Source organism: Phascolarctos cinereus, unplaced genomic scaffold (genome assembly GCF_003287225.1).
Source record: "Phascolarctos cinereus isolate Bilbo 61053 unplaced genomic scaffold, phaCin_HiC Scaffold_5;HRSCAF=322, whole genome shotgun sequence".
NCBI classification, from domain to species: domain Eukaryota; kingdom Metazoa; phylum Chordata; class Mammalia; order Diprotodontia; family Phascolarctidae; genus Phascolarctos; species Phascolarctos cinereus.
In genome coordinates, this window is record NW_027555958.1 from 27524961 (window position 1) to 27550690 (window position 25730).

At 46.2% G+C, this 25730-nt stretch overlaps 1 protein-coding gene across 4 annotated transcripts in view; it reads left to right on the plus strand.

Annotated features, from left to right (window-relative positions):
- Positions 1 to 25189, plus strand: part of TPST1 (tyrosylprotein sulfotransferase 1) — a 118338-nt gene extending 93149 nt beyond the window's left edge. For 2 of the 4 annotated variants that reach the window (XM_021007009.2, XM_021007008.2), the window contains 2 exons: positions 11426 to 11476; positions 24603 to 25189. In XM_021007009.2, coding sequence (XP_020862668.1) covers positions 11426 to 11476; positions 24603 to 24641 — 90 coding nt within the window. In that variant the 3' untranslated portion in view covers positions 24642 to 25189. Of the gene's footprint in view, positions 1 to 11425; positions 11477 to 21653; positions 21704 to 24602 lie in introns of all 4 variants that reach the window. The other 2 variants (XM_021007010.2, XM_078154731.1) reach the window with 2 other exon arrangements.
- The last annotated feature ends 541 nt before the right edge of the window (positions 25190 to 25730 follow it).

Below are 25730 nucleotides of genomic sequence, written 5' to 3' on the forward strand. Positions count from 1 at the left end.
ATTGTCAAGGCCAGAGAGATTATGTAAGGGTACGTATTATCAGTGCATATTGTCATGTTTATATCTTGGAGACAGTGAGTCACTGCAGGCCTCTTGGGGCCCATAAGGGACTGAAAGTTTCAAAATCTGGATTCCATCCTGCATCATGAAGCCTAATTGGACTTACTTGTTTTCTCATCAGCGAAACCACCAAGTCATCTAAACCTTGACAAGAAACCCTAGGAAAGACGCTGGCACACCCAGGTTTCAAAATGAGGTGGTTGTCTCTTTATTTTGCTTTAAATACATCATGGGCGGACTTCAGTTTGGACACTGGATTCCATATTCATTCATTTGTTCAGCAGATATTTCGTGAAAGGCAGCAGGGGACGGAAAGAATACTGAAAGTCCTGGGTTCAGATTCCAGCTCAGCCACTTACTGCCTCTGTGGTTCCCTCAGCATAAAAGAGAGAATTTGATTGGAAGGCTTCTGAGGTCCCTTCCCGCTCGACATCGATCATCCTATAGCTCCCCAGACTTGTGTTCAAATCCCAGTTCTTCTACTTACCGGCCAGTGACCCTTGGGCAAGCCCGTTTCCTCACCTCTAATTTGTGGCGTTCTGATCCATATTTGAAGTAGTTCTATCGCAGGGCTGTTGTGAAGCTCAAGTAAAATAATAATGATAAAACATTTTGTAACCATAAGATACAATATAATGTGACCCTGCTGTTCTTGAGCACAAGCTATACACTCTGAAGGAGACAAAGCATTATGAGGGTCCTGCCCTGTTTCTAATCCAATTGCAGATGACTGCTAGGCCCTAATGTCAGTCAAACTCAAGACCACCGGGTTAAATCCCAGTGTTTTTACCCCCTGTAACTTTATGTGTATTTTGGGGAAAACTGAGAGTATTGGGGCATGTTGGAACCTTTTAAATTTTGTATTATTTTGAAGGATGGATTTTAGTGAAGGCTGCAATTTCAATCCGTTCACAGATGACATGATTGCTTTTTTATGTGTCCAGTCTCCTGCACTTAGCTTCGGGAAATGTTGGTGCATTTATCATGTTGAAATTGGAGAGATTTTTTTGGTTTTTATTTTTAAAAATGTGGGCAGTTGGAGTGCATTTAATCCCTGTTTCATTTACAGGGCTCAGAGATTTTGTGGTTTATGTAGCACATATAAGGAAGCTCAGCCAGGCCTCATTGGTTGGTGACATTGCCCCTTAAACATCAGAATAATTCAGATGGTTTTGCTCTTCGAGACCAACAGGTTTCCTCATCTACAAAATAAGGGGATCAGACCAGCCGAGCTCCAGGGTCCCTTCTAGCTCTGAAGTCTTAGGATCCCAGGTTTGGATCCACTAATGCTTCCGTCAGATGCCCCTGTGACTCGTAACTACAGTAAGAGCTTGGCTGTCTGTAATCTCCAGGGAATGAGTCATTCTAGAGGGCCTCATTTTCTAAATTGCTTTATGCTTCAAGACTTTTAAGACACTTAGCTGTCCTGGATAGGAATCTTTATAAAACCCACTGTACTATTCCTTGGCTACTTAAACAGCGGATATGAATTGTGGTGGGATGAAAAAAGTTGGAGGACTTGGGTTTGAATGCCAACTCTGGTACCTTTGTGACCTAGGACCAATCACTGTGCCTTCCTGGGCCTTATCAGTGATGTAAAAGTGTGTCCTGTTCAATAATAATAATAATAATAACAGCTAACATTTATGCAGCGATGACGGTGCTGGGCACTGTGCTAAGTGCTTTACAAAAATTATCTCATTTGATTCTTGCAACCTTGGGAGGTAGGTGCTGTTATGATCCCCATTTAACAGCTGAGGAAACTGAGGCAAACAGTGAATAAGTGACTTGACTAGGATCATGCAGCTAGTGAGTGTCTGAGGCTGGATTTGAACTTGGATCTTTCTGACCCAGACCCCAATATTCTATCTACTGCCCCTGTTGTTGTTTAGACTAGTGCCAGTCAGAAGGAGCAGAGATATTGAAATGTAAAAAAGCTGAAAAGGAAATATCCATACCTGAGAAAGGATCAGAGACTTGCATGGCTCAGTCGCATATGAAGAAGGCACTGGGGGCCACGAACTTGCTCTAGGCCTCTGACCCTGGCCACTCATCTGCACAAAACCCAAGGGGAGTCTGGGAAGCATAACTGACCTGAGCACCATAAGTAAAAGTGAAGTCCCCCACTGAGAGATGCTTCCTCTGAGCCAGGAAGTATTATTGAACTGGCAGGACTAGACCTCTCTGCCATCCTGCCTGGATGTGAGGAACCTCAGAGCTTTAGCTAATCCTACGCTAAAAGTTGTTTTCCTTGTTGAAGAGAGCACTGTAGGGGAAACAGTGAAGGCTTCAGTTTTCCCTCAGAGTGTGAGCCCAGGGAGTCTAGTGGACTGGCCTGTTCAGCAAAAACACCCCACCTGGTGAAAAGGCCACCGACAGAGTCCAGCTTCCTGGTTCAGCCCAGCAGTGGTGGGGAGCCAACCCAATCGAGCAGTAGAGTAACTAGGGAACTCACCACCACAGATGCCGTACCCCACAGGGAACTTTGTGAGGCCCCTCTAGGAGAAGACAGGACATCATCACCCAGGAGGTATGAGTTGTCCATTCTGTGCTTTTGTGGGAGAGTGCACCACAGGTTTGGGAGGGAGGAAATGCTTCATAACCATTGTTGGTACTGTGAAATTTGAGTAAACCTCTTGCTAAGAAATATCTAAGTGTACTGGCTTCTTGTTAAGGGGGACTTGTAAACAACAGGGAATAAATGAGTTAGCTGATTAGTCACCCACAGGATCACCCCTTAGAAGTCTGAGAGTTTCTCCCTCTGGGCATTATTATCACAGTGCTGGTACAAGCTAGAGGGAGCCCAGAGGGAGAGTTAGAGGAAGTGATGTGAGATGGTTTCTGTGATCTCTTCTATGTCCATCTCTATGATCCTGTGAGCCTACAATGTAAACATTTGGTGATGATTTAGGGTCCTCATTAGGCCATCAGTATACCTTGGAGTATAATAATGCTCTCAGGGCCTTCCCTGGAGCATGCAATGAAGGCCTTTGCCCCTCCACCCAATGGCTCTGCCCTGATGTGCTGTTGGAGCTTTGGGGTCAGCTTTATATAGTGTCTTCTCCTTCTTTTATTGGTGACCAACGTCTTTCGCTGCTGTCATCATGTCAGTCTTAGCAGCATCTCTTCCCTCTTGTCTTCCAGAAACCAGACCACCGAGTTTGTTAGAATTACACAAACAAATACAGATCGAGTCTGTGGAGGACCTCACCTGTGATAAATGTGCAAGCGTGCATATTGCGACATCTAACTGAGTGATATTGGGGGTTTTGGGTTTTTGTTGTTGTTGTTGTTTTGGCTTTACTCTTGGTACTTGACCATGAAGACTTGGATTTCAAACCTGGCTCTGTCACTTAAGAGCTTTGTGATCTTGAAGAAATCGCTGACCTTCCATAGCCCTTCCTTCTCCCGGGCTCGGAATTTATAGGCATATAGGTGAAGGTTGGAGGTCATGCCGAGGATGCCCACGTACTCCCTAATGTGCCAACTCCCGTACTCTCTCTGCAGCCCACCTTGCCCTGTCTGGTGGTGCTTCTTAGCAGAACCCATTTCTGATAGTGGTTAGATAGGTAATCTGCCCTCCTTTCTGCCACCAGGAATCCTCTCCCCACCCTCTCCTACTTGGGAACTGCAGTCTGGTCAGAGAAAGTCAGCTGGACATCTCTGCACACCCCTTTTCCCTGACTCCTCTGGCCACTTTGTTTTCCATGGCTTAGCCAGTAATACATGACTCTTGTTGGTAATATCATACTAGTAACACAACTGCCTTTTATATAGTATTTAAAGTTGGCAAAGCACTTTACATATGCTATGTCATTCAATCTTTGCAACAACCGTGTGAAGTAGATGCTATGATCCCTAAGACAGGGATATCTTATAGACAAGGAAACTGAGGCAGACAGAGGCTAAGTGACTTATTAAGGGTCATACAGCTAGTAAGTGCCTGAGGCAGAATTTGAACTCAGGTCTTCCTGACTTCAGGTCCAGTGCTGTATCTACTGGGCTACCCAGCCGCTCAAGCAAGGTGTAGGCATAGAAAGGAGAAAAGTTAAAACTGAAGCACTTCTGAACACTAATCCTTAAACTTCACTGCATGTCCTTCATGGCAAAGTACAAGGTGGGGGAGCACATGGTCCAATTGGGAAGCAGCTTTTTTAGCCAAGGATATAAGGCTGAAAAAATTAATCATTTTAGAGGATTTAATTAACAGATGCCTTTGCAAAGTTTGTGTTTTTAAAGCAAAGTTAGTTGTAAATTTTTTAAAATTCAGTTTATTTACCTTATGGTTTCATTAGTTAATGAATAAAAATAATGTCCTTAGTAACTGGTTGTTTGCCTTTCATTAAAAAACAGTCTCCTGGCTACACACTCCAGTGACATGTACTGTGCACACCTGGCAATAGCCATGGTTTTCCTGTAGTTATAAGAGAAGCTATCAGAGAAAATTTTGCATCAGCTCGTGGGATCTGAGGACTAGACATTGAAGCTGGTTAGCCTACCTTCGTTTTCAGGACGAGGAGATCCCGATGTATTTGGTTGGAAAATACTTAAATTGGTTTTGTCCATAAAATGGGAATGCCAAGACTGGCCTTCACGAGATGAAGCTGTTGTGAGGATCAGACATGAGCTAACGTATGGAGAAGCTCTGTATAAATATGAGCTCTTACCAGGTAACTGTGTTCTGTGTGAGTGAGGTGCTTGGTGAGTTGGAAACTGAAAATGCCCAAGTCATCCTTTTTGGGGCTCACTTCTAGAGGCCCCTCCTCAGTTACAGAGGCCCCTTGGACAAACGTTAGAACAGCTTGTGACCTGGTTGCCTGGCCAGTTCCAGGCTGTAGGGCTATGGTCAAGGCTGGAATTAATGACCCGGTGCTCCAGGAACTCCAAGCCGATTTCGGCTGCCAAACATAAGGGCGTAGAATGACCGGATTTGCTTTTTCTATCAGCCCTTTCTTTCCAAGTATTATCTGTTGCCAGCCAAAGCTTCTCAGATGGAAACATATGGTCAGTGCCACATACAAAAGCTTCCGGAGGGAGCGTTCCTTTTCCTGTGGCCTTTTCTTTTATGGTGCTGCTTGGTGTGGACTCCTGCTCCCTGGGAGGATTCAGAGCAGCCCTGTAACCTCTCTCTGACCTCGTTAGACAAAAGCCCGGCAAGCCTGTGAGAGGAGGGAGTGGGGACCTGAAGAAAGTGCCCCTCCTGATGCTCAGGCACCAAGGTTCTCCCTCCACCTGACTCCTGCCACTGGCGATAGTGAAGCCAGTTAATGGAAGGCCGGCCAGTGTGCGTGTGGACAGAGTGGGGTCGGGAAGACTGGGTCTGAATCCCACCTCCAGCTCTTACTCTCTGTGGAGCCATGCTTGTTCACATGAATCTCTCAGATGAGGATGGCGGTCCCTTCTCTGCCTCCCCCATGGCTGTGGAGTGGGGATCAGTTGAGATGAGATTTAGGAGAGTCTTGAAGACCTGGCCTCATGGCCCACTGTAAGACATCACTCTTGGGGCAGGGGGAATGTGGAATGCGATGCTGCCCGCTTGGCTTAACTCTGGGCCATGGGACCCAGAGAACTCTTTCTGTGTTGTCTAGAATATGCTTTTTGTTTTGTTTTGTTTCCTCCCTCCCTTCCCCCACCTGGAGAAAGCAGTGGTTTTGGCTTCTTCCCTTTCAGGAATGCAGGGTCTTTGTCCAGTTCTTTAGGTTTTAGAGCTGGAAAGGATCTTAGAGACCACCATTGGATAGGTAAGGTATAAAGAGGTCCAAAGCGGGGAAATGTCCTGTCTGGGATCACACAAGATTGTAAGTGGTAAAGCCAGCATTCAGACCTCCATCTTCTAATGCCTGATGTGGCCTTCTTTTCACTCCCCCACGTGAAAGCCTGTTAAATGTTGTTATTTGAGCCACACTATCTTCCCAGTACCTGGAGTTAGCAAGGTTTCTGCTGTGAGACACAGATGTAGAGCTCAGCTATGTCCAGCTAAGCTGTTCTTTTAACCAGAGAAAATACCATCCATGGCCTTCCTGTTTGGTTAAGCCCCGGGTCTGGTTTCTTGTGGTAGCCACCAGCCTTGTCACTGGAATGCACCCGTCTTCGGTGGGAAGAGCAGTCCCTGACTTTTAAGGCTGGCGCACCCCCCTGCTTCTTATCCAGCTAAGCCTTTTGGGCTGTTTCATGCATGCATCGGACACCAAACATTTGTCTTGTTCTCCTGTGAGCTCTGCCCTGCTGGAGCTGGCATCACGAAGGAGCTTATGCTACTTGATGCTGCCAATGGCATCCTTTTTCGTGCCGCTCTCGCCTCAGTTGGCTGGGAGTCCAGTACCTCCTAAGGCTGCCCATTCCATTTCTAGACAGCTGTAATCTTTAGGAAGCCTTCTCTTCCAATGAAATCTGCTTTTCAGCAGATTGCTCAGCTTCTCACTCATTGTTTCTAGTTCTGCCCTGGGGCCAAGCAGAAGAAATCTAATCTCTCTTCTCCATTACCCTTTAAATACTTCAAAGATAGCAGTCCTGCCCCCACTCAGATCTTCCCTTCTTTAGGAGACTACACAGGGTATCCCCAAAATCTTAGGGTAGCTTTAAGCTGTTAAAGGTCGTGACCACTTAAATATGCTGCTACAAGATAAATCATTTAAATTATTCCACAGAAATCAGAGTGAGAGGAATAATGAACCTAGCTCAAGAGTTGTGGAAAAAGGTTTTCTGGCTCCCAAGATGTGTACTTCTTGTCTTAGGGCCTTCCTCTATCCCTTCCCAGACAAGCAGCCTGCCCTGCACTTGATAACATGCTTATGCCATGACCGGCATTTAAGTAAGGCAGATGTTGGAATCTCAGAGTTTATCCGGACTGCCATGTCTCCAGATGTAATTACTTAGGTATTTTCCCTCCTCTCTACCACTACTATTCTTCTGAATAGAATTATACATATTAACTGTTTCTTAAATGAACACTGTTTCCTTTCAAAGGCTCCTGATTACATACGGATTAGAAGTAGACTTTAGCCCCAGGATGTTTTTATCACAAATCCACCCATTTTCGTTCTCTTAGGTCTTTCATTTTGGAAAGGCCTTTTCTTTTTAAATTCATTGACAAGAATAATGATGAAATGTAATCTAGACAGCTTTTTATGACATTTAAGAATAGCACTTTTGTTCCTTGAGCTAAAAAAAAAAAATCAAGAGATACACCCGGGAAAGATGTAGTTAAAACAGATGGCTGAGCTAAGGGTACAAAGGAAGAGAAGGTAGAAACCGAAAGACAGAAAGAAGGGAGCACTTGGTATGCTTGATGGCAGGACAGAGCATTGCCTCTGGAGGCAGATCACCTGGGTTCAACCTGTGACCTTTGGTAAGTTTCTTCATTTGTAAAATGTTGGATTGGCCTAAATGTCCTCTGAGGCCCCTTCCAGCCCTAGAGTTTTAATCTTGTGGTCTACCAGATGGAAGAAGTATTTGGATTCTCATTCTTAAGAACGGGAATTCATTCCTGGGTTTTTGGACAAAGCTACCATTGTTTTCTCTTTGCATATGGAGGCAGTTTGGTCTAGAGACCAGGGTGCCGGCTTTGAAGATGACGACCCGGTGTGACTTTTCCTTCTGCTACTTTCTTACCACCAGTGGGATTTGGGACAAGTCACTTTACTTCCCTCTGCTTCTGTTCCCAAATCCATGAAATGAGTAGTCAGACGGCATGCCCTTCAAGTTCCTTCCTGTCAAAGTGCGATGAGATGCTGGGCCACCCTGGGAAGAGGTACATCACTCATTCAGTCAGCAGGTGTTAACTGAGAGCTTACTGCATTCACAGCACCATACTAGGGAGACCCTGGGAGGTCCCGGCCCCCAGGGAGCAAGGTCTCCTTGAAGTGTAGGCCAATTGAGGACAGACAAACCAAGTTCCTCTCGGGAGACATCAGTAATGACATCACACTCTCTAAGTGGGGCCCCACCTGAATTTCACCTGGGAACACTAGCCTTTTGTTCATTTCTAGCTCTCACTTAGGTGTCTTCACACAATCAAAGTTACGTACAGCAGAGAATTCAAAGAGTTCATGCTGGAGTCATGAAGAAAAGTCAAGAAGGCTTGGTTATCTTGTGAGCCCTATGTTTCTCAGAAACCTATCCCATCATCCAGACTTATGAGTGTTGCCCAGGGCTTGAAGCCCTTTCCCCAAGGGAAAAGAACTCAAGGCTGGTAGAGAGTCCAGCATCCCTCACCTCCTTCACGACCCCCTTCCTTTGCAACCTACCAGGATGCATGACTGATAATAGCAGCAAAGGTAAAGGTCTGGCTTTACCTGTCCACATCGTGGTTCTATGCCCGAGTGCTCCTCACTTCCACCTTTCACAACTCTTCATCATCGTCCAGGAGCTCTCTTATTACTCTGCGGCTCTGACCAAAACCCCCTTCTTGTGAGATTGCTGCTAATGCTGTTCCATTCCTTTATAATTGCCCTCCTCTGCTTCCTTGGAGAAATGTCTCAACTCTCTTAGAATAAGACTGGCTGGGTCAATACACCTCCAGCTCTGTGTTATAGGCTTGCCTATCAGTACACAAAAAGGCCCAAATAGACAGCTGTCAGGACCTGCAAACTTGCCTTACTCAATAAAGGTTCCTCATCCATACATCTAGCTTAAGTAAGATGACTTAATTCTGTTTTCCTATTTCCTGATTTTGGGTGAAGCCAATATGCTCCCTTCCCATCCACCTCTGTGACCGTTCTCTCTCTGGACATTGCCTTGAGGCTCCAGAAAGAAAGCACCAGAAGACCGGTTCTTCAGCGTTTTAGTGTCATAAACCCTTTTAGTGTCATAAACCTATGAGTCCTTCTTCTTTTTTAAATGTATAAAATAAAATACATAGGATTACCAAAGAAAATGATGCTATTGAAATAAAGACGTATTTTTTAACTCTACCCTTGAAAAGAAGCCCTGTACTAGAGACATTAGGGGGAGAAACCAAGTTAGCCATTTCCACTAGCATTCCTACCCCCTCAGCAGAGGGCTGAATCTTTTACTTTTTACTTATTAATTTCTCATATTATTTGGAGAGAAAGAGAGAAGACGTCCACGAGTGAAAAGTTAATTAACTATATACAAGATATAACGCTATAAAAGCTCTTCAGTAGCAGGGACCCTGGCTTATACATTTCATGCTTCCCCTCTCTTCCATCCATCCACTGTACACAGCAGACATTCCGGGCTTGTTCACTAATACCCCAAGGCAGTCAGTGCTAAATGACAAGTGATCAGTCAAGATGAGAGTTCAGAAAAGTGAGTGGGACCGGTCAGAGAAGGGACATGAACGGGGCCTCAGGGTTTGAGTCTGAAGCTGCTGGAAGCTTGGAGTTAGCATGTTCCACTTCTCTGTAGAGAATTCTAATTCCCTGCATTAGTGCTGGCCCACGTCCAGCTTTCTGAGCTCTGATGAAAATAGCAAGGCCTCCGAGTTTTATTGGGCTGGAAAGCCGTGTTTGATTTTAAACTGTAATTAATCCCTCCGAGATTTGGAACATTGTCTTGTGAATTATTTATGATATATTCCAGTAAATGTTGAAGGAGAGGGCTTCTAATTGCCAGATGAGGGAAAACTGTTTAATTTGAGGAAATAACCATTGTGGAGATTATATATTGAATTGTTTTCATTCATCCTTCACAGCCCCACTTTGCCACTATGTGGGGAGCTTTGGAGGTGACCCTGGGTCTTCAAACTTGGGTCAGTGAAGCACAAGTCATGGCAGGGAGATCTCGGGTTTAGGCTGGTGTCTGGAAAGCCACCTTGCTAAGTTTATGGAGGCTCCAGCAGGTGGTGAATTTGATCCTCCACAGCAACTCATAAAGGCCGTCTCCTAAGGTGGAGTTTTCCACCTGGTGAAGCACATCCTCTCCTTGGGGAACATGAGGCCCTCTAATGTGTCCTGTAATGCAACGGCCAAAATTATTGGATATTTTTAAGTGCAGCTTACTCCCCCATCAATAAATCCACTTTGTTCAGTGGAAAAAAATTGGAGTCAATAAAAACGAAACTGACTAAGCAAATAGGGTCCAACTAAGTAATGTGGTACAAAGGAAATAGCATTGACTGGAATCAGAGAACCTGGGCTTAAATCCTTTCCTTCTCACTGATTTTCTGTGTGATCTTGGGCAAGTCACTCTCTGGGCCTCAGTGTCCTCGTCTGTAAAATAAAGGTTTTGGACTGGATGACCTCTAAGGTCCCTTTCAGCTCTAAATGTCTGATCCTGTGACAATGAATGCAGTTCAGTGATTGTTTAACACAGTATGGGCACAAGGTTACGTCTGACCAGTGCTGGGAAGACTCAAGACACAGATGACTTGTCAGCTGCTTCAAACTGCATTCAAACGTGCGGTTTGTAAACTCTAGATTCCGCGGTTTTTATGTGGAAGTTAAAAAGTACCATCTTTTACAATCTACTACGTTTCTCAATGCCATTCATTTTGGTAAGTGCAATATAATTATACTGTTTCCCAAAACTGGCTTTCAAAAAAACATAGCTTTTTAAAAATTAAGATGAGAATGGTTGTAGATAGTTATGAGAAATGTACAGTAATTAAAATTAAATGGTATTTTATTTTTATTGTGAAGGATTTTTATCCACAAATATCTGTTTATGTTTTTTTTTCATTGTATGGCTAGAATTTATTTGAGTGTTTTAAAATTGTATGAGATTTCTAATTTCATTTGAAGAAAATGCAAGATAAGAACTATTTGTTTAGGTTATTTTATAAAAGTAGCAAAGCACAACTTTTTTTTATAGAAAGGTGGGGTATCATTACATGAAGTTTGGAGCCCGTTGTACTAAGATGTCCAAGGGCTGTGAGTTGTGTTGGGGCAGTGAAGTCATAGATCCTTAAAGTACTGACACACGTCACCCATAATTTCAGCAGACATAGGAGTGTCGGGTAAATTGACTTTGAAGGAAAGAACCTCCTTGTCAGAAAGGTCAAGTTGAATTTAAACTAAGCATCATAGTTTCTCAGTGTGGAGAAAGAAGCTGCTGGAAATCTGTCCTGAAGCTATCGATTTGTACTTATTTCATGGCAAAGACTACCCAAAGCTGACTTTCTTCCTTTGGCAGGCTTGATCGGAACTCGGGTTTGGGAGCGTGGGGTTTTCGGACACTGGGAACTCTCCCGGCCAGAAGTGGAGCCAGAAATGGCGTGGGAGGGAATTAGAGTTGATGGGAAGCTAGCCCAACCTTTTCCATCTGCTCTTCTAGGACTCCAAGCCCTTGAGCACCAAGCGTGGACCTTGGCAGGCCTTGGGAAGCGAGAGGGGCTGCTGCCACCCAATACCGGCCCGTGATCCTCCCAACATTGTCTAAAGTGTTGCCCACTTTGTTTTTTCAGGTCTATAAAGGAGAATTTCAGCTACCCGATTTCCTTAAAGACAAACCACAGGTATAGTATCCACTTCCACTCTTTGATGTGTGACAGATGGATGCTGTGATTGCCCACCAGAGGTGATGCTGGGTGGTGGTGGCGGACACTGGTGCTCTGCGTGTAAGCGCTGAAGTAATACGCCCTAGCCAGCGGTGTCATCTGGGTTATATCCTAGAGCTCAATTTAATGGAAGTTTGAGCTTGACTTGATTTATGGAAGCATGACACTGCCGTGAGCAAACCCATGTCCATCCTCCCTAAGATGAGGAGAGAGGTTGGGATGACCGTTGTTATATAAACCTCCCGGCCCTGACTGTCAGTGACCTCATGGACGCCACACCCCTCTGATGCTTCTCTGTGTGTGCCTCATTAGGGAGTGTCTATACAAGAAGCACCCCTTACACACACATCCTGGGGAAGGGTGATCTGGTGCAGTGGAAAAGACGAAAGAGCTCAGGATTTGGAGTCCTGGATTCAAATTTCAGTTCTGACATTTCTTACCTTTGTGACCCTGGAGAAGTCTCTTTGCTTCTCTAAGACTCAATTTCCCCACCTGTAAAATGGGAACAGTATATCCCCTGCCCCACTCCCAGAGTGGGTGTGGGACAATTGTAGCTCCCTAGGCTTGTGAGCTGCTGCTTCTTCCTCAGCCACTGCCACCATCATCATCCTCCACTCCCCAGATTGCTGGAGAGTGCAGAGCTTGTCCTCTGTCTCGAGTCACGGCAGACCCACCATTGTTCCAACTCGTGTGCCAGCCCCAGAACCAGAACTCAGGAGTGCGGCCACAGCTCCCCCTCTGTGGGGTGGGCCAGCCCCACGAATGTGTGTCACGAAGGGGGGAGCACCTCATTGATATCGAAGATAACTCATTGAGCTAGGCTTCTGTGCACAGGCCTTGGGGGGCCATGAGACTCCCTGGCATCAGTGGAACAGGGGGCTCTGCCTCAGAGACCCCATGGAAAACCAACCTGCAGAAAGTGAGGATTAATAGGTCCATAGATTTAGAGCTGGAGAGAAACTCAGGCCAGATGGGCCAGCCCCCTCTCCCCTCATTTTATCAATGAGGAAACTGAGGCCAGAGGAGGGAAGTGACTGGCCCATGGTCACACAGGTAGTGACAGAGCAGAAGCTTGAACTCAGCACTGTTTTCTGGCATGCCCCATCCCCTCTTCCAAAGGAACCAGCTTCACTAAGGAGAATGACCCAGGATGGGGTTTGCCTTCTCTAAGCATAGGCTGCTTTACTTAGCTGGGAGAAGGGCTAAGAGATGCCCAGAGAACCCAGAGAACCCAGGCCTAGGGGTTCTAATGACCTCCAAGACATTTTCTGACTGACACACAGTCATTCACTAACCCCTTTTGTCCTTCTCCATCGAAAAAGCAGTCTGAAGTATTTTTAACTAACCTCTTTGGGTCTGAATACTGCGTTGTGGAATCATTTGAAATGTTAAACTGATATGAGAGGAAAAACTTCTGAGATTTAGTCACTGAGCAGAAAAAAGCCGTATTTCTGCCCTACTCCTTTCAAATACTACTAATAATGACAACAGGGGAAGCTCAGTGGTGCACTGCTAGACCTGGACAGAGGCCTGGATAGAGCTCCGGGCCTTGAGTCCAGAAAACTTGAGTTCAAGTTCAGCCTCAGACTTACTAGCTGTGTGACGGTGGACTGAACCTCTGTTTGCCTCAGTTTCCTCATCTGTAAAATGGAGAAAATACAGCACCCACCTCCAAGGGCTGTTGTAAGGACAAAATAAGGTCATGGATATAAAGCACTTTATAAACCTTCAAGCAGCCTGTCAATGCGAAATATTATTTCTACTACATCCTTTATTTTGTGAATTACTCATATTTTCCAAAATCCTAGGATTTCCTCCTATCCCCTTGCCTCTGCTTTCCCATGTACTGTGTCCCTTCCTTCCCTACCTCCAACTCCTTCAATCACCCAGAACCCTCCTGCTTTTGTCTTTTTTTTTTTTCTGCTTTCTTCTTACCTACCCTATAGAAACCTTTTCTCAGGAAAGGCTCTGATATCAGTCATTTATACTTTAGTATGAAATGAATCTAGTACTGCTTCACCATAGGAATATTTACACTTTCTGCAGTAACTAAGGACAGTACACGTAGTCTTTGTTCACTATCAAAGGAATTTCAAGCATCCTGGAGCCAGATAAAAGAAGCTTCCTGGCTCTCTGTTCAGAGCTACACCTAAAAAAAAAAAAGCCTTCAGGACAATTTAGAATTTCATCAGTCACCAGATTGGATGGTACTATTAAAAAAAAATTTGCTGCCTATCTTGGAGGCTGATAAAAGAATTATAAAGTGCAGAGTCAAGATCCATTGTCCAAATCATTTCAGAGAGCAGGGACCATCAAGACCTAGACAGTTTCAAGACATCCCTAATGAAATGTTTTTGGACTATGAGCAGGGCGGCCTGTAAAATGATGGCACCATGTGAACAGAACCCTCATTAGCATGGACAGAACATATTTGCTCCCCTTTTCTCACAAAGCCCTTGTTGCAGTGCTACGACTCACACCTCACTTCAGCCTTCAGCTCTTGGTAGAATTTTTAAAAAGAGATTTGACATAAATCTTCACCAACCACGTGATTGACTAATGAATGCCAGAGGGCTGGGGATTGTGCTCCGTTGAAGTTCTGGCCTAGACTCTTTTGGCTGGGAGGCAAGGGGTAGAATTTGGCTATGGCTCGTTTAAAATTTTTTTTTAATTATGCAATTAACTGTAAACAATGTAACAAATGTGGATCTATTTAATACTATTCATACATAAAAGGAATCCATCTAACATGTCCATAACAACTCTTCAGTTAGCCCTTCTGTTTCTACTGTTTTCTGTTCATTTAGCTTTGTATTTGTATCTGGCAGTGATGTATTTCCTTTCATATGGTGGTAGTCAGGGCATGGACTGTTCTGGGTCTGCTTTGTTGCTTTGCATAATGTCATCTAAACTTTTCATAATTTCTGTATTTCTTCACATGTAGTATTTTAATGGCATCGTGGTTTTCTATTACATCATTATACCAGTGTTCGTTCCCCTGTTCACCAACTGCTGGATATCTAGGTTATTGACATTTCTTTCTGTAATCCATCTGTTGGCTGGGCACTAGCACAACACTGTGGACCAGATTCTCACTGGGGGGCTTTTCTCTCAATAATCTCTGTGACACTGGTTCCCATTTAATATTTCTCCTGGGAATAGCAGAATTGATCTCCTTTCTCTCTAAGGACCCTTAGTTCTTCGGCAAGCATTTGGGCTAACAAAACGTTGGACATACGACAACTTCTTCCCCATTTGGGCAGTATAGTGATCTCTCTTCAAGTAGAGGTGAGACTGGACCTCTCCTTCTCTTTGCCCACTTTTTGTCATAGAAGCCATAAATTCCTTTTTTCTCTTTTGTCAAGAGTCTGTTTCTTTTCTCTCCCCTTTCACATCTGACTCTGCTTCCTAGGGATGGTAAATTTGTCTCCTTCTCAAGGCCACATGAATGCAAAGGCTTTTGGCCTGGTCACTGTGTACCCTTGGTTTGTACATCTTTTCTCTCTTAGGAGGGGCTCTCTGGAGCATCCCCTCTCCTTCAGAGGCTCTCTTCTTTCTCGTGGTCTGGTCTGTCTTCACTTCCTGTGCCATTTCTTTTTGGGGAGGGTACCCTTTCTCCTGTAAGAAGCCAAATCAAAGGCCCAGCACAAGGGGATCAGCTTTGCCATCCATGTGCCATGACCCCAAAGCTGTGAACAAAGCCTCATGTGGGGCAATGAGAACCTAGAATGGGGAGAGCCATACCTAAGACAGAAAAGAGACTTACCCTACTCCCTTGGACACACAGCTGGGCATGCCCACAGGTTTGCATTTAGGAATAATTTTTTTTTTTACTTTTCTTTATGAACCTCTTAAGGTCCAGCCTCCATACTGAAGTTATTGGGTGCTGGGACTTGTTTGTGACTGCATACATCATCACTCTCTTGGGGCTGTTTTCTGAGGAGAGCCAATGGGAGTGAATAGCCCCGTGCCCAGTGTTTGGTCCCAACCTCCACATGTGTTTTTTCCTCCTTCTTTCCCTGATTGTGGAGAAGGGTGCTTCTATCTAAGATGGTGGACTTCAAAAGAGGAAAGTATAAGTGTTCCAAATCCTCCAAACTCAGAGGTGGAAATGGCCATAGAAAGTGGGGAGAGGCAGAGAGTTATCTTTAATTTCCCCCCAGAGCAGCTACTGTCAAATTTCTTGAGAAGTGCCTGTTTGTTGAAAGTTCCTATAGCACTCTCATCTTCCATTGACTTCTGAGAACCAACCCCTCGCCATGAGTTAGGACGCCTGCTGTCCAAGAAATCTTTTGGACAACTGTTTGATTTCATCATCACATGATCTGAGGCAGGATATGTAGACTCACCAGGTGATGTGGACCGAGGAAGGTGGCAGCCTATAAATTATAGCCGTTCAAGAAAGTCCTGCTTTTCCAACTTCAGTAAGAAGAGTAAGTCTCAGAGGTGGTATTTCCTTCTTTGTATTATACCCTCAAACACATCTAAAATCAGCAGGCATTGGGAGAGCCAGTCATATACATGGTTCTCTATCCATCCTTTACAGTGGCGGTCAAAGTAACCTTCCTAATGGGCAGGTTTGACCTTGTCACTCCGTTGCTCAGGAATCTTTAGTAGCTCTCCAGTGCCTTTGGGATGGAATGGAAGGCTCTATACAAACGGATTCCATCCTTATTTCACTTTAGGTCTCCTTCACACACTGCTTCCCAGCCTCAAAATGGCTCAGTGTAGGATGGCCCAGTGCCTCTTTCCTACCTGTTAAACCTGTCATTTTCCTTCAAAGGTCAGCTCAGGTGCTACCCCTTCCACAAAGCCTCTCCCCTTTCCTCCTGACTGAGAATGTTTTCCCTCAGCTTTTCCTAAAGGACTTTGTCTGACTCTCCCCTCCTACCACTCTCCTTAGACTTGCCTGTGGATGGGTGGGCTGCCCCACCTCCATTAGAGGGGCAGGAGACCGTGTCCTTTTGCACCTTTATGTCTCCAGCACTGATCACAGTGCCTTACACAGAGTAGGCACTTCATAAGTGTTTGGTGACCTAGACAGGAGGATGTATAAATGCAGGTCCTCGAGCTGACCCTTGGTGGAGGTATTGGGGTCCCTCAGAGCAGAACTTACCTTTCCAAACAGGGAAGACTGGATGGTTTCTGACCTCGTTGTATTGAACACCTCCGTTCTCCCTGGGAAGTGCTCCCTGTTATTGGAGTGATTGTCACTTGCCTATTTCATAAGATCATAGAGCGGAAAGGACCTTAAAGGCCATTTAGTCCGACCTTTGCATTTTTATAGCTAAGGAGACAGTGGCCCAATGAGAAAAAGTAACTCACACAGGGAGCTCCCTGGCAACAGAATCAGGATTTGAGCCAGCCCTCTGATTCCACAGCCATTGCTACTGTACCATGTCGCCTTCACGCTGTTATACAAAACAGTTGGTTTCCATCACTTCTTCCAGACACAGAGTTGATTTCAGAACCAGCAAGAGCCTCAGTACCAGAAGGTCCTGTTCTCTGATCCTCCACGTCCCTGGGATTGGGCCCTTTGGAGGAATGCTGAAATCTCCGGGGATTTGACCTTAATTACCATTGACTTTCAGAGGGAGTTGTCATGCAGCCTCTCCCCACAGGCCTGGTGTCCTTCTTCCTCTTTCACTATATTTCTGTTAAAACCCTTTAGACCTTTAGCAAAGACATGGCTCTGGCAATGTTAGAGAGTCTCTAGGTGACTGCAGGCAAAGCCTGCTTCCCTCTTCTTGTCAGGAAAGGGGGGACTTCAGGTGGGCAGGAGGCCTGCATTGTCAGAAGGGTCTATGTGTCCACTTAGATTTAATGACTGGGTTGCTTACCTGCACCTCTTTGTTACAAGGCAGGTGTAATTGGCAAATGAAGCAGTCGGTTTAAAAAAAAAAAGCTGTAAAACACTAAGACAACAAACAATACAAAATGTTAACAGGCCCAGGACAGAGTAAAATCACTCATTAATATGAATCATCATTCAGCAGACGTGGCTTCTGAGAAGCCATTAGAGAAATGCACATTAGAACAACCCTCAGGTTTCACCGCCCAGCCAACAAATTGGCAAAGATGACAAAAGAGGGTAATAGGTAGGGCTTTGGGGGGTGGGTGGGAGGTGGGGGGCGGTTATAGAAAGGTAAGTTAGTAGAGCTGGAATTGGCCTGACCTTTATGTAAAGCAATTTGAATTTGTGCTAAGAAAGTGACTCAAATACCCCAGAGATGCCGCTGCTTGGCCCCTGTCCCGAGGGGTCCATGTTAAATGCTTGTTGTGGTTGAAGAGAGAGGCCCTGACCCTCCAGCACACTGATAGCAGCACATGCTAAGAAAGCAGAGACCTGGCAGTGAAGGCGCTGCCCATCGATTAGGAGGCAGGCACGGTGAAGCTGGAGGTGGTAGCACCATCTGTCCTATCTGTCTCCCCACTAAGAACATTTATTTTTATGTGCTCCCATGACGCTAACCCTGGGCTTCCTGAGGTGGCGGGAGGAATGTCACTTAGCTCTCCTGCTCCTCCCTGTAACAGCCAGCCACATTCTACAGAAGCGGCTGTCAGTCGGCTGCTCGCCGACTGGTGTTGCCAACATCTGGTGTTGAAGGTACTCCTTAAGGAAACAGGAGCAGCTACCAGGTGGCCATTGCTTCAGGGGCCCCAAAGTAAGACCAGCTTCTGCTAATAGAATATGACAAGCCTGATTCTGTGAGTGCTTCTTGGGAGCAGGGCCTGCATTCCAGTGGAAATTCTATGCTATGCACTTGTTTTGCAAAGCCAGAGGGACTCTGGCTGGAGAGATAAGACATGGCAGCTGACATTTTTATTGGGGGCAGAGGGAGTTCTACTGCTCCATCTCTCCTCCTCTAAGGGGCCATATTTCTAGAATAAGTTGTCTACCCCCGTGCTTACAGTGACTCACCACCGATGCTTTTTTTTGCAATCCTGATTCCACCTGTACTACTCTACTGAAATTGCTCTCCCAAAGAGCATCAGTGGTGTTCTAATTGCCAAGACCAGTTGCCTTTCCAGAATCTTCATCCCCAACTTCTTGATCACCTCCTCCCCTCCCTTGGCTTTGGGGATACCACATTCTATTGGTTCCCCTCCTACGTCTCTAACCTTAGCTTGTCCATCTTTACTGTCTGCTCTTCTTCTTCCTGATCTTTTAGTGAGGGCATCCCCAAGGTCATAGCCCCCTTCTCTTTCCATATTTCTTTGACAATCTCCTTCATTCCTACATCTTCAGCTACCACCTCTGTGCGAGTAACTCAAATCACATCTACATTTGCAACTGCCTACGGTGTATAGCCACCTAGGGCCTTGCCCATACCACAGACTCACTGTGTTCAAAATGTTTATTATTTTAGGCCTAAAACCTGTTCTTCTGACTCCATTTTTTCTGTCAATGGCACCATCATTTCCCCAGTCTCCTGTGTTTGGAACCTTGACTCTTCTCTTTCTCTTGTACCTCCTGTCAATCAATTACAAATACTGTTGATTGTACCTACACAATTTCTCCGTCCTGTCCCTGACCTGTCCATTTCCACTGCTATCATTCTACTACAGACCCTCATTATACCCGTCTGGAATCTTGTGTTAGATCTGGTCATATCACTCTGCTCAGCCCTCTTGAACGGCTCCCTCTTCCCTTCCAAGTCAGATTGAGTCTCCTTCAGCCATCATTAGAAGACCTTCCATAATCTGGCATCCTGTCTCTCCAGACTGATCTCATATTCTTCCACTCCACATACTCTGCAGTCTAGCAAACTGAACCACTTGCTATAATTTGTGCCGTGCCCTGAATTTGCCCACCTCCATCCCTCTGCTCATATCTATCATCTCATCTCTTTGCCTTTGAGTTTACCCATCCCTTAAAGCTGCCTCCTCAGACTTCTCTGATCTCAGCCACTTATAATTTCCCCATCCTCATCACTTCTCACTTATGTATATATATTTTTTCTTTTGTGTTACAGATATCTGCATATATGTCCTGTCCCCCATTAGTCAATAAGTTCTATGAGGGCAGGGACTGTCTCATCTCAATTTTATGTCTCTGCCACTACCTAGACCTTGCTGTCTACTCTGTGAGTGCTTAGTAAATACTGGCTGAATTTGAATTTTATTGCCTAAAGATCTTTAGCTTATTATGAACCAGCTGAAATTTGGGTTAAGGAGGCCTGGCTTAATCAAATACATTTTTGTTGGTGAGCTCCAGTTAAGGTGTTCACCCAGCTCTTTGTATGTGGGACTAATCGGAGGTAATCCTGAAGTCTGAACATTGTTTGGTTTTATCCTACAAATCATTTAGGTTCCTAGAAGAGCTGTTAGGATAGAATTGGTGTCATAGCCTCCCTTCCCTTGGGAGGAAGTGTTAGCAAGCCTGGCATAGGAGAGAGCAGCCTCAGAGCCAGAAGACCTGAGCTTACATCCTATGACAGATGCTGACTGTAGGACCCTGGGCAAGTCACATAACCTCTTAGTGCGGCAACTCCCAGAGACCCTAAATTGCATAGAAAGTGTATTCCCGCATGGATAGAGGGAATTCCTTCAGCTGGGAGCTCCCTTTACCAGTGCTTCTCTAGCTTTTCGGTCTCGAGCCCCATTTACACTCCTAAAAAGTATTCAGGACACAGAGAGTTTTTGTTTATGTGCGTAATATCTCTTGACATTTGCCATATTAGAAATTAAAATTGATAAATGTTTAGAATACTTATTCTAAAATAATAATAATAAATCTATTATCTGGTCACATAAATTACTTATTTTATAAAATATGTATTGTCCAAAACAAAAAAATTAGGAGAAGAGTGGCATTGTTTTCCATGTTTTTTGCAAATCTGTTTAACGTCTGGCTTGGTAGCAAACATCTGTATTTTCATATCTGCTTCTGCATTCAGTCTTTTGCTGCAAAATGTTTGAAGCATATGAAGAAAACCTGGCATCACAAATACATGTGGCTTGAAGAGGGAGGAGTATTCTAAGAGTCAAATAAGATTTTAGGATTATTATGACAATAGGTTTGACTTCACAAACTCCCTGAAAGGGCCTTGGGGACCCCCAGAGTTTCTGGGACCACACTTGAAGAGCCAGTGCACCAGATTAATGAAATGACAGGCTTAATCTCTGTCCTTTGTCCTGTTAACACGAAAAGGAAAATGTGGTTTGAAGGACACCAAAAAAGTCTGATCTGGAGGAGATACCAAGGAAATGGGGGTGTGTGAGCTGGGGGCAGTACGAAAGAGAGCTTGCAGGATAGGGCTGAAGGGGGACCACAGCGGCATCCCATTGTAGGTGCATAAACAACAGGCCCTGTCATCTCATGGCAGTCGGATCTCTGCCCTCTAATCTTATTTACGGGGTTGATTTGCTTTGCCAGCCCTTCATCACTCGGCAAGGCGAAGGTCAGCCTAGCCAAGGCCTCATGCCTCAGCGTGGCATCTCAAGCCATCCGTCTGACTGCAGTCTGTCATTTTGGATTTAATTCCCATTCATCTCTGCTCCACACACTGTATGCCCCAGCCGAACGCGGCCGTAATCTGGCCTGTGGGTTCTCCGCCCCCGTGCCTGGCTGGTCCCCTCGTCTAGTATGCGTCCCCTCCTGCCCTCCTCCTCTCACAGTCCCCAGCCTCCTTCCAGGCCTGTCCACCTCGTTCCTCCTCCTCAGACTGTCCTGTGGCCCCTTGGCTATTGACTCCTTTCTGTCTCCCAGTACAGTATCAGCTCTTTGAGGAAGAGGGACTGTCTCAGGTTTCATTATGGGGGCTCAGCAAATGCTTGCTCAGTTGATTTGAACGCCTGCAGCTTCCATTGGGGCTTAGCCAGCCAGGGTTTGCTGCTTCCTGTTGGAGCCTTCCCTGGGTTTGAATCCTGGCTCTGGCATTCGTTAGCTGTGTGGCCTTGGGTAAGTCACTTGAGCCTTCTCGGCCTCAGTTTCTTCATCTGTTAAAAGAAGTAGATGAACTCTAGGGTCCCTTCCAGCTCTAAATCTGCTTTGAGCCTTTGATCGTTGCCTGGGCCGGATGGCAGACATGGTGCCTGGCTTTCCTGGCTGCTGCTGCTGCTTCTCTGGGGTACCAGGTCTTGCACCGATTGACTGAAAGGTGTTGAAATTATTCTCTGCTTCCCTTAACAGAATGAACCCGGCGAGTAGAGAAGAGTGGAGACATCTCCGTCACACCCCAGGTGATGGTCAGAGGCCCTGAGGGTGCTTTGTATTTCACTAATTTGGGTTATTTGAACGTGATAATTATTAGCAGACAGTCCAACAGGGCTGCTCTCACAGACTTGGGGGATCGGACTACCCCGGCTCCCACCTTTGTGACGGCTCCAGATTAGACACCGAAGAGTGTTAGATCTGGAAGGGACCTAGACAACATCTGGCCCAAGCTACAGCAAGAGAAGAGACCTGGGTTCAAATCTCACCTCCAGTCCTTGGTAGCAGTGTGACCCTGGGCAAGTTGCTTAACTTCTCTGTAGACCCTTAGTTATCTCTTCTGTAAAATGGGTATTGGGTAATACCTGTAAGACCTGCTTCCTCAGGTGATCATTGGATAAGGTTACCTAGTCAGGAAACTGAGGCCTAGTAACAGCCTAAGATTGTGCAGGTATCAGGCCCAGGGCAGGGGATCAAAGCCAGGTGCTTGGGGTCCAGGGGCAGCATCCTTCCTCTGTCACTGTTACCATCCTGCTGGTGAGGAGCAAGTGAGAAGACGTTTGGAAAAGGCCGGGCCCCCAAGCGTCCTGCAGAGAAGCCCGTGTTGGCGCTGTCCTCTCGGAGCAGAACTGAAGGTCTGAGGGGGCTCCCAAGGCCTCGGCCCTGCAGCCTCCATCCTGGAGTGACAGCTGGCAGGCTCTGGCTTCAGCTTTTTGGATTAACTTTTCAGAATCATTTCTCCCCCCAGCTTTAGCTTGTGAACTGCCCCGTGCTAATGAGTCCCATGTGAGGAGCCAGTGGCCACACATTACTTACTGTAAGGGAGTGTATGCATTCAGTAATAAGCCCTCCTCGGTGTGTGCAGCAGCGTCTCTTAGGCAGTGGGCTGGTTCCTCTCATTTTGCTGTGGAGTCTGTGCTCACCCTTATTATGCAAGTACCAGATCTGTCCCCAAGTAGGGGCAGGGGGCTGGAGGGCTGGCTTTTTACAGTTTGGGGGCCAAAGATGAAAAGTCACCCCCACTCAGAGGCCAGGAGTTCTGGGGGCCCCACGTTGAGTAGGGGCGTTTTTGTTCAAGATGGTGCTGTGAGAGGCGGGCCCTGGGCATGGGATCTGAGGACCTGTGTCTGAATCCCTGGGTGACCTGGAATGAGTGACATCCTTCTAGCAGAATGAGGGGTGTGGACGAGATGATCCCCAAGTACACTTGTGGCTTGAAGCCGTGTGATCCTCTTTTCCTGAGTGCCCCGGGGTGCCCAGCCATACCCACTGAGAGGGAGGTGGACAGAGCCCAGAGCAGGGCTTCCTTCTTGGCTCTCTAGACATCCCACAAGAAGTTGGGATGGGCTGAAGGGGACTCACAGTGAGGAGACCCCTCCCCCAGGGCAGCTCAGCACCTGCTCTGCAGTGTGCATCTCAGAAAGCTGCCTAGGCCACTGAGAGGGCTCATGGCTCCCCGAGCCAGGCAGAGGGAAGATTTGAACCCAGGATTTCCTAGATCCAAGGCCAGCCCTCTGCTCACTCCACCAAGCCGCTTCTCTGGGAGGCTCGTTCTCATGGCAAACTAGGGCATACTCCAAGCTAACAGTGCAATCAGAGAAGTGGTCCCTTGGGTGAAGCAGCTGGAGGGGCGCAGGGTGGGCTTGGCAGACCACGAGCCGTCCTTTCCTAGGCCATATTTGAGATGATTTGGGGGGCCAGAGCTGTGACAAGCCCCAGCAGGTACTGCCAGCTCTCCTGGAACGTTTTCCTTTCCTGATTATGACCTGTCCTTTGGAGATTTTCAGTAGGTTGGTGCACCCTTACTGAAGGCTGGGCCTTCAAATAACCAGCCCTGCAGAAGGACAGAGGAGAGGGGCTCCAGGGGTTCTTGTTGAGGCTGTCAGGGTCCCCACGAACCGTCTGGAGGACTGTTAGACAGCCCCCAGCTGCCTTCCTGGGAGCTTATCCAGCACATAATAATATGTGGCCATAATGACACGTGGCCGAGTGACTAAAGGCTCAAGTAATGCCTTCCAGCCCTGCCACGTTTCCTAGATGAGGGAAACTGAGCCTTAGATGACCTGCTGGGGTCAGCGGTGGAATTTATACTCAGGTCTCTCCTAACTCAGAGCTGAGCGTTCTTAGAGACTATGAAATGGACGACACTGGGCAGGATTTGGAGTTAGTCCCTTCCAACTCTGCAGTTCTGTGATTCTCAGTAAGAAACGGTTGAGTTCCACTCCAACCCTCGTGACTGTGTGGCTATGAATAAGCCCTTAGACTTGGAGTCAGGAGGACCTGAGCTCAAATCCCGCCTCAGATGTGCTCAAGCTGCGTGACCTCGAGCAGCTGTTTGCTCATCTGTAAAATGGGGATGATCATAGTACCTGCCTCCTAGGTTGTGGTAAGGATCAAGTGAGGTAACATATGTAATGCAGAGTGCTTTGTAACCCCCTGGGAGCACTCTTAGTATCACCCCCGCCCCTCTCAGGCCAAGTATCTCTAAGCCTCCAGCACTGCTGTGTTCCCACCCCCTATCTGGGCATGGTGTGGGGGCGTGCCTTGGCCCACGTGGCCCTGAGGTCCCTGCCGGCTCCCAGGGTCTGTAACAGCCCGGTAGAGCCATCGTACAGGGCTGCAATGAGACCGAAATGAGATTTTGTGTCTAGGTCTGAGTCCAATCCCCTAAACGCTTCTTAAGCGCCTACTGTGTGCCAGGCATTAGGCTAGGTTCTGTATGTTTGTATGCACTCATATGTGTATGTATTTTTATTTACACATGTACACATACATACATATTGACAAACAACGTGCTTTGCAAATCTTAAAGTACTCTATAGACTTCAGTTTATCATCTTTGCGGCCCCCTTTATTTCCCTGCCTCAGCTGGCTAGGTTGCGGGATCTGGGCATCCCTGTAACGATGTTCTCTCTCCTCCCACCCTAGGAAGGAATTCTGCCTTTTCAGGGGATGGGCGATCTCTAGGAATGTCCATCTGTCCGTCCATCCGTCCATCCAGTGGCTGAGACTTCCCCACCTACATCTTCAGCCTCTTTCTCTCTCGTCCGTCCCCTTCCCGTGCGTGGTTCCATCAAGCGCATTTCAGCTGTCACAAGTGAGTTATTTCCCTACCAGGACACTCGTGTGCCTCAGTGGTAGCAGAGTAAGCTATTACACAGGGTAATGATATTAGCAGGGATAAAAGGTCAGGAGGGAAAAGACGCCCACCTGGGCCAGATCTCTGCAGCAGCTGCTCGGACCCATGTCTTTCCTTAATCTGATTCCAAACCTTCGACTTGTAAAATGGATTTCTCTAAAGAAGATTGAAGGAACTTTTGGAGCGGGTGGTCTGTGCTCGTCCCGAATAGTTTGTAGAACAGTTGTTCCTGTTGAAACCTTATTGATGTGGATGATGTTAAATAGCTTAATTATTTAAAGAATTATGTGTTATTTCTGAGAGGGTGGGGAATCATGTACATTACAATTCAAGGACTTTTGTATTTTATTTTTCAAAATAAAAGCTTTAAATGTGAGGCTTTCCAGTGGCGTCCATCCCTTCTTTCTTACGCGTTGTGTAATGCCAGGGCGGTTTTGCACCGATCCGAGCAGAGCCATGAGCTTTCTCTCTCCTTTCCCAGCTCTGTGTCTTTGGGATGCTTCCACACGAGTCTGCCGTCTTGACCTGAACAAGTCTTCATCTGTTAAACAAATAGCTTGGTTCAATGTGTACTTTTTTTTTTTCCTATTCTTTGATTTCCTAGGACTCTGTTCTGAGCCAGAGAAGTTTCCCTTTACCAGCTGCTGTCAAGGAACAATCTTGACCAGCCAGATCATGGTCTGGCAGACAAATTTAAAGACTTAATTTTGACCAGCACTTTATTTATTTATTTATTTTTATCACTCCATGTGAGCCTGGACTATTCCCTTCACTCCATCCAGTTAATCTTCCTAGAACACTGTCTTCATTGTGCTAGTGCTCTGCTTAAAGGGTTCCATGTTCATGTCTACCATGACGTGTCTAAACTCTGTTGGCATTCGAGGCCCTTCACAATGTGACCCCTCCTATCCACCCAA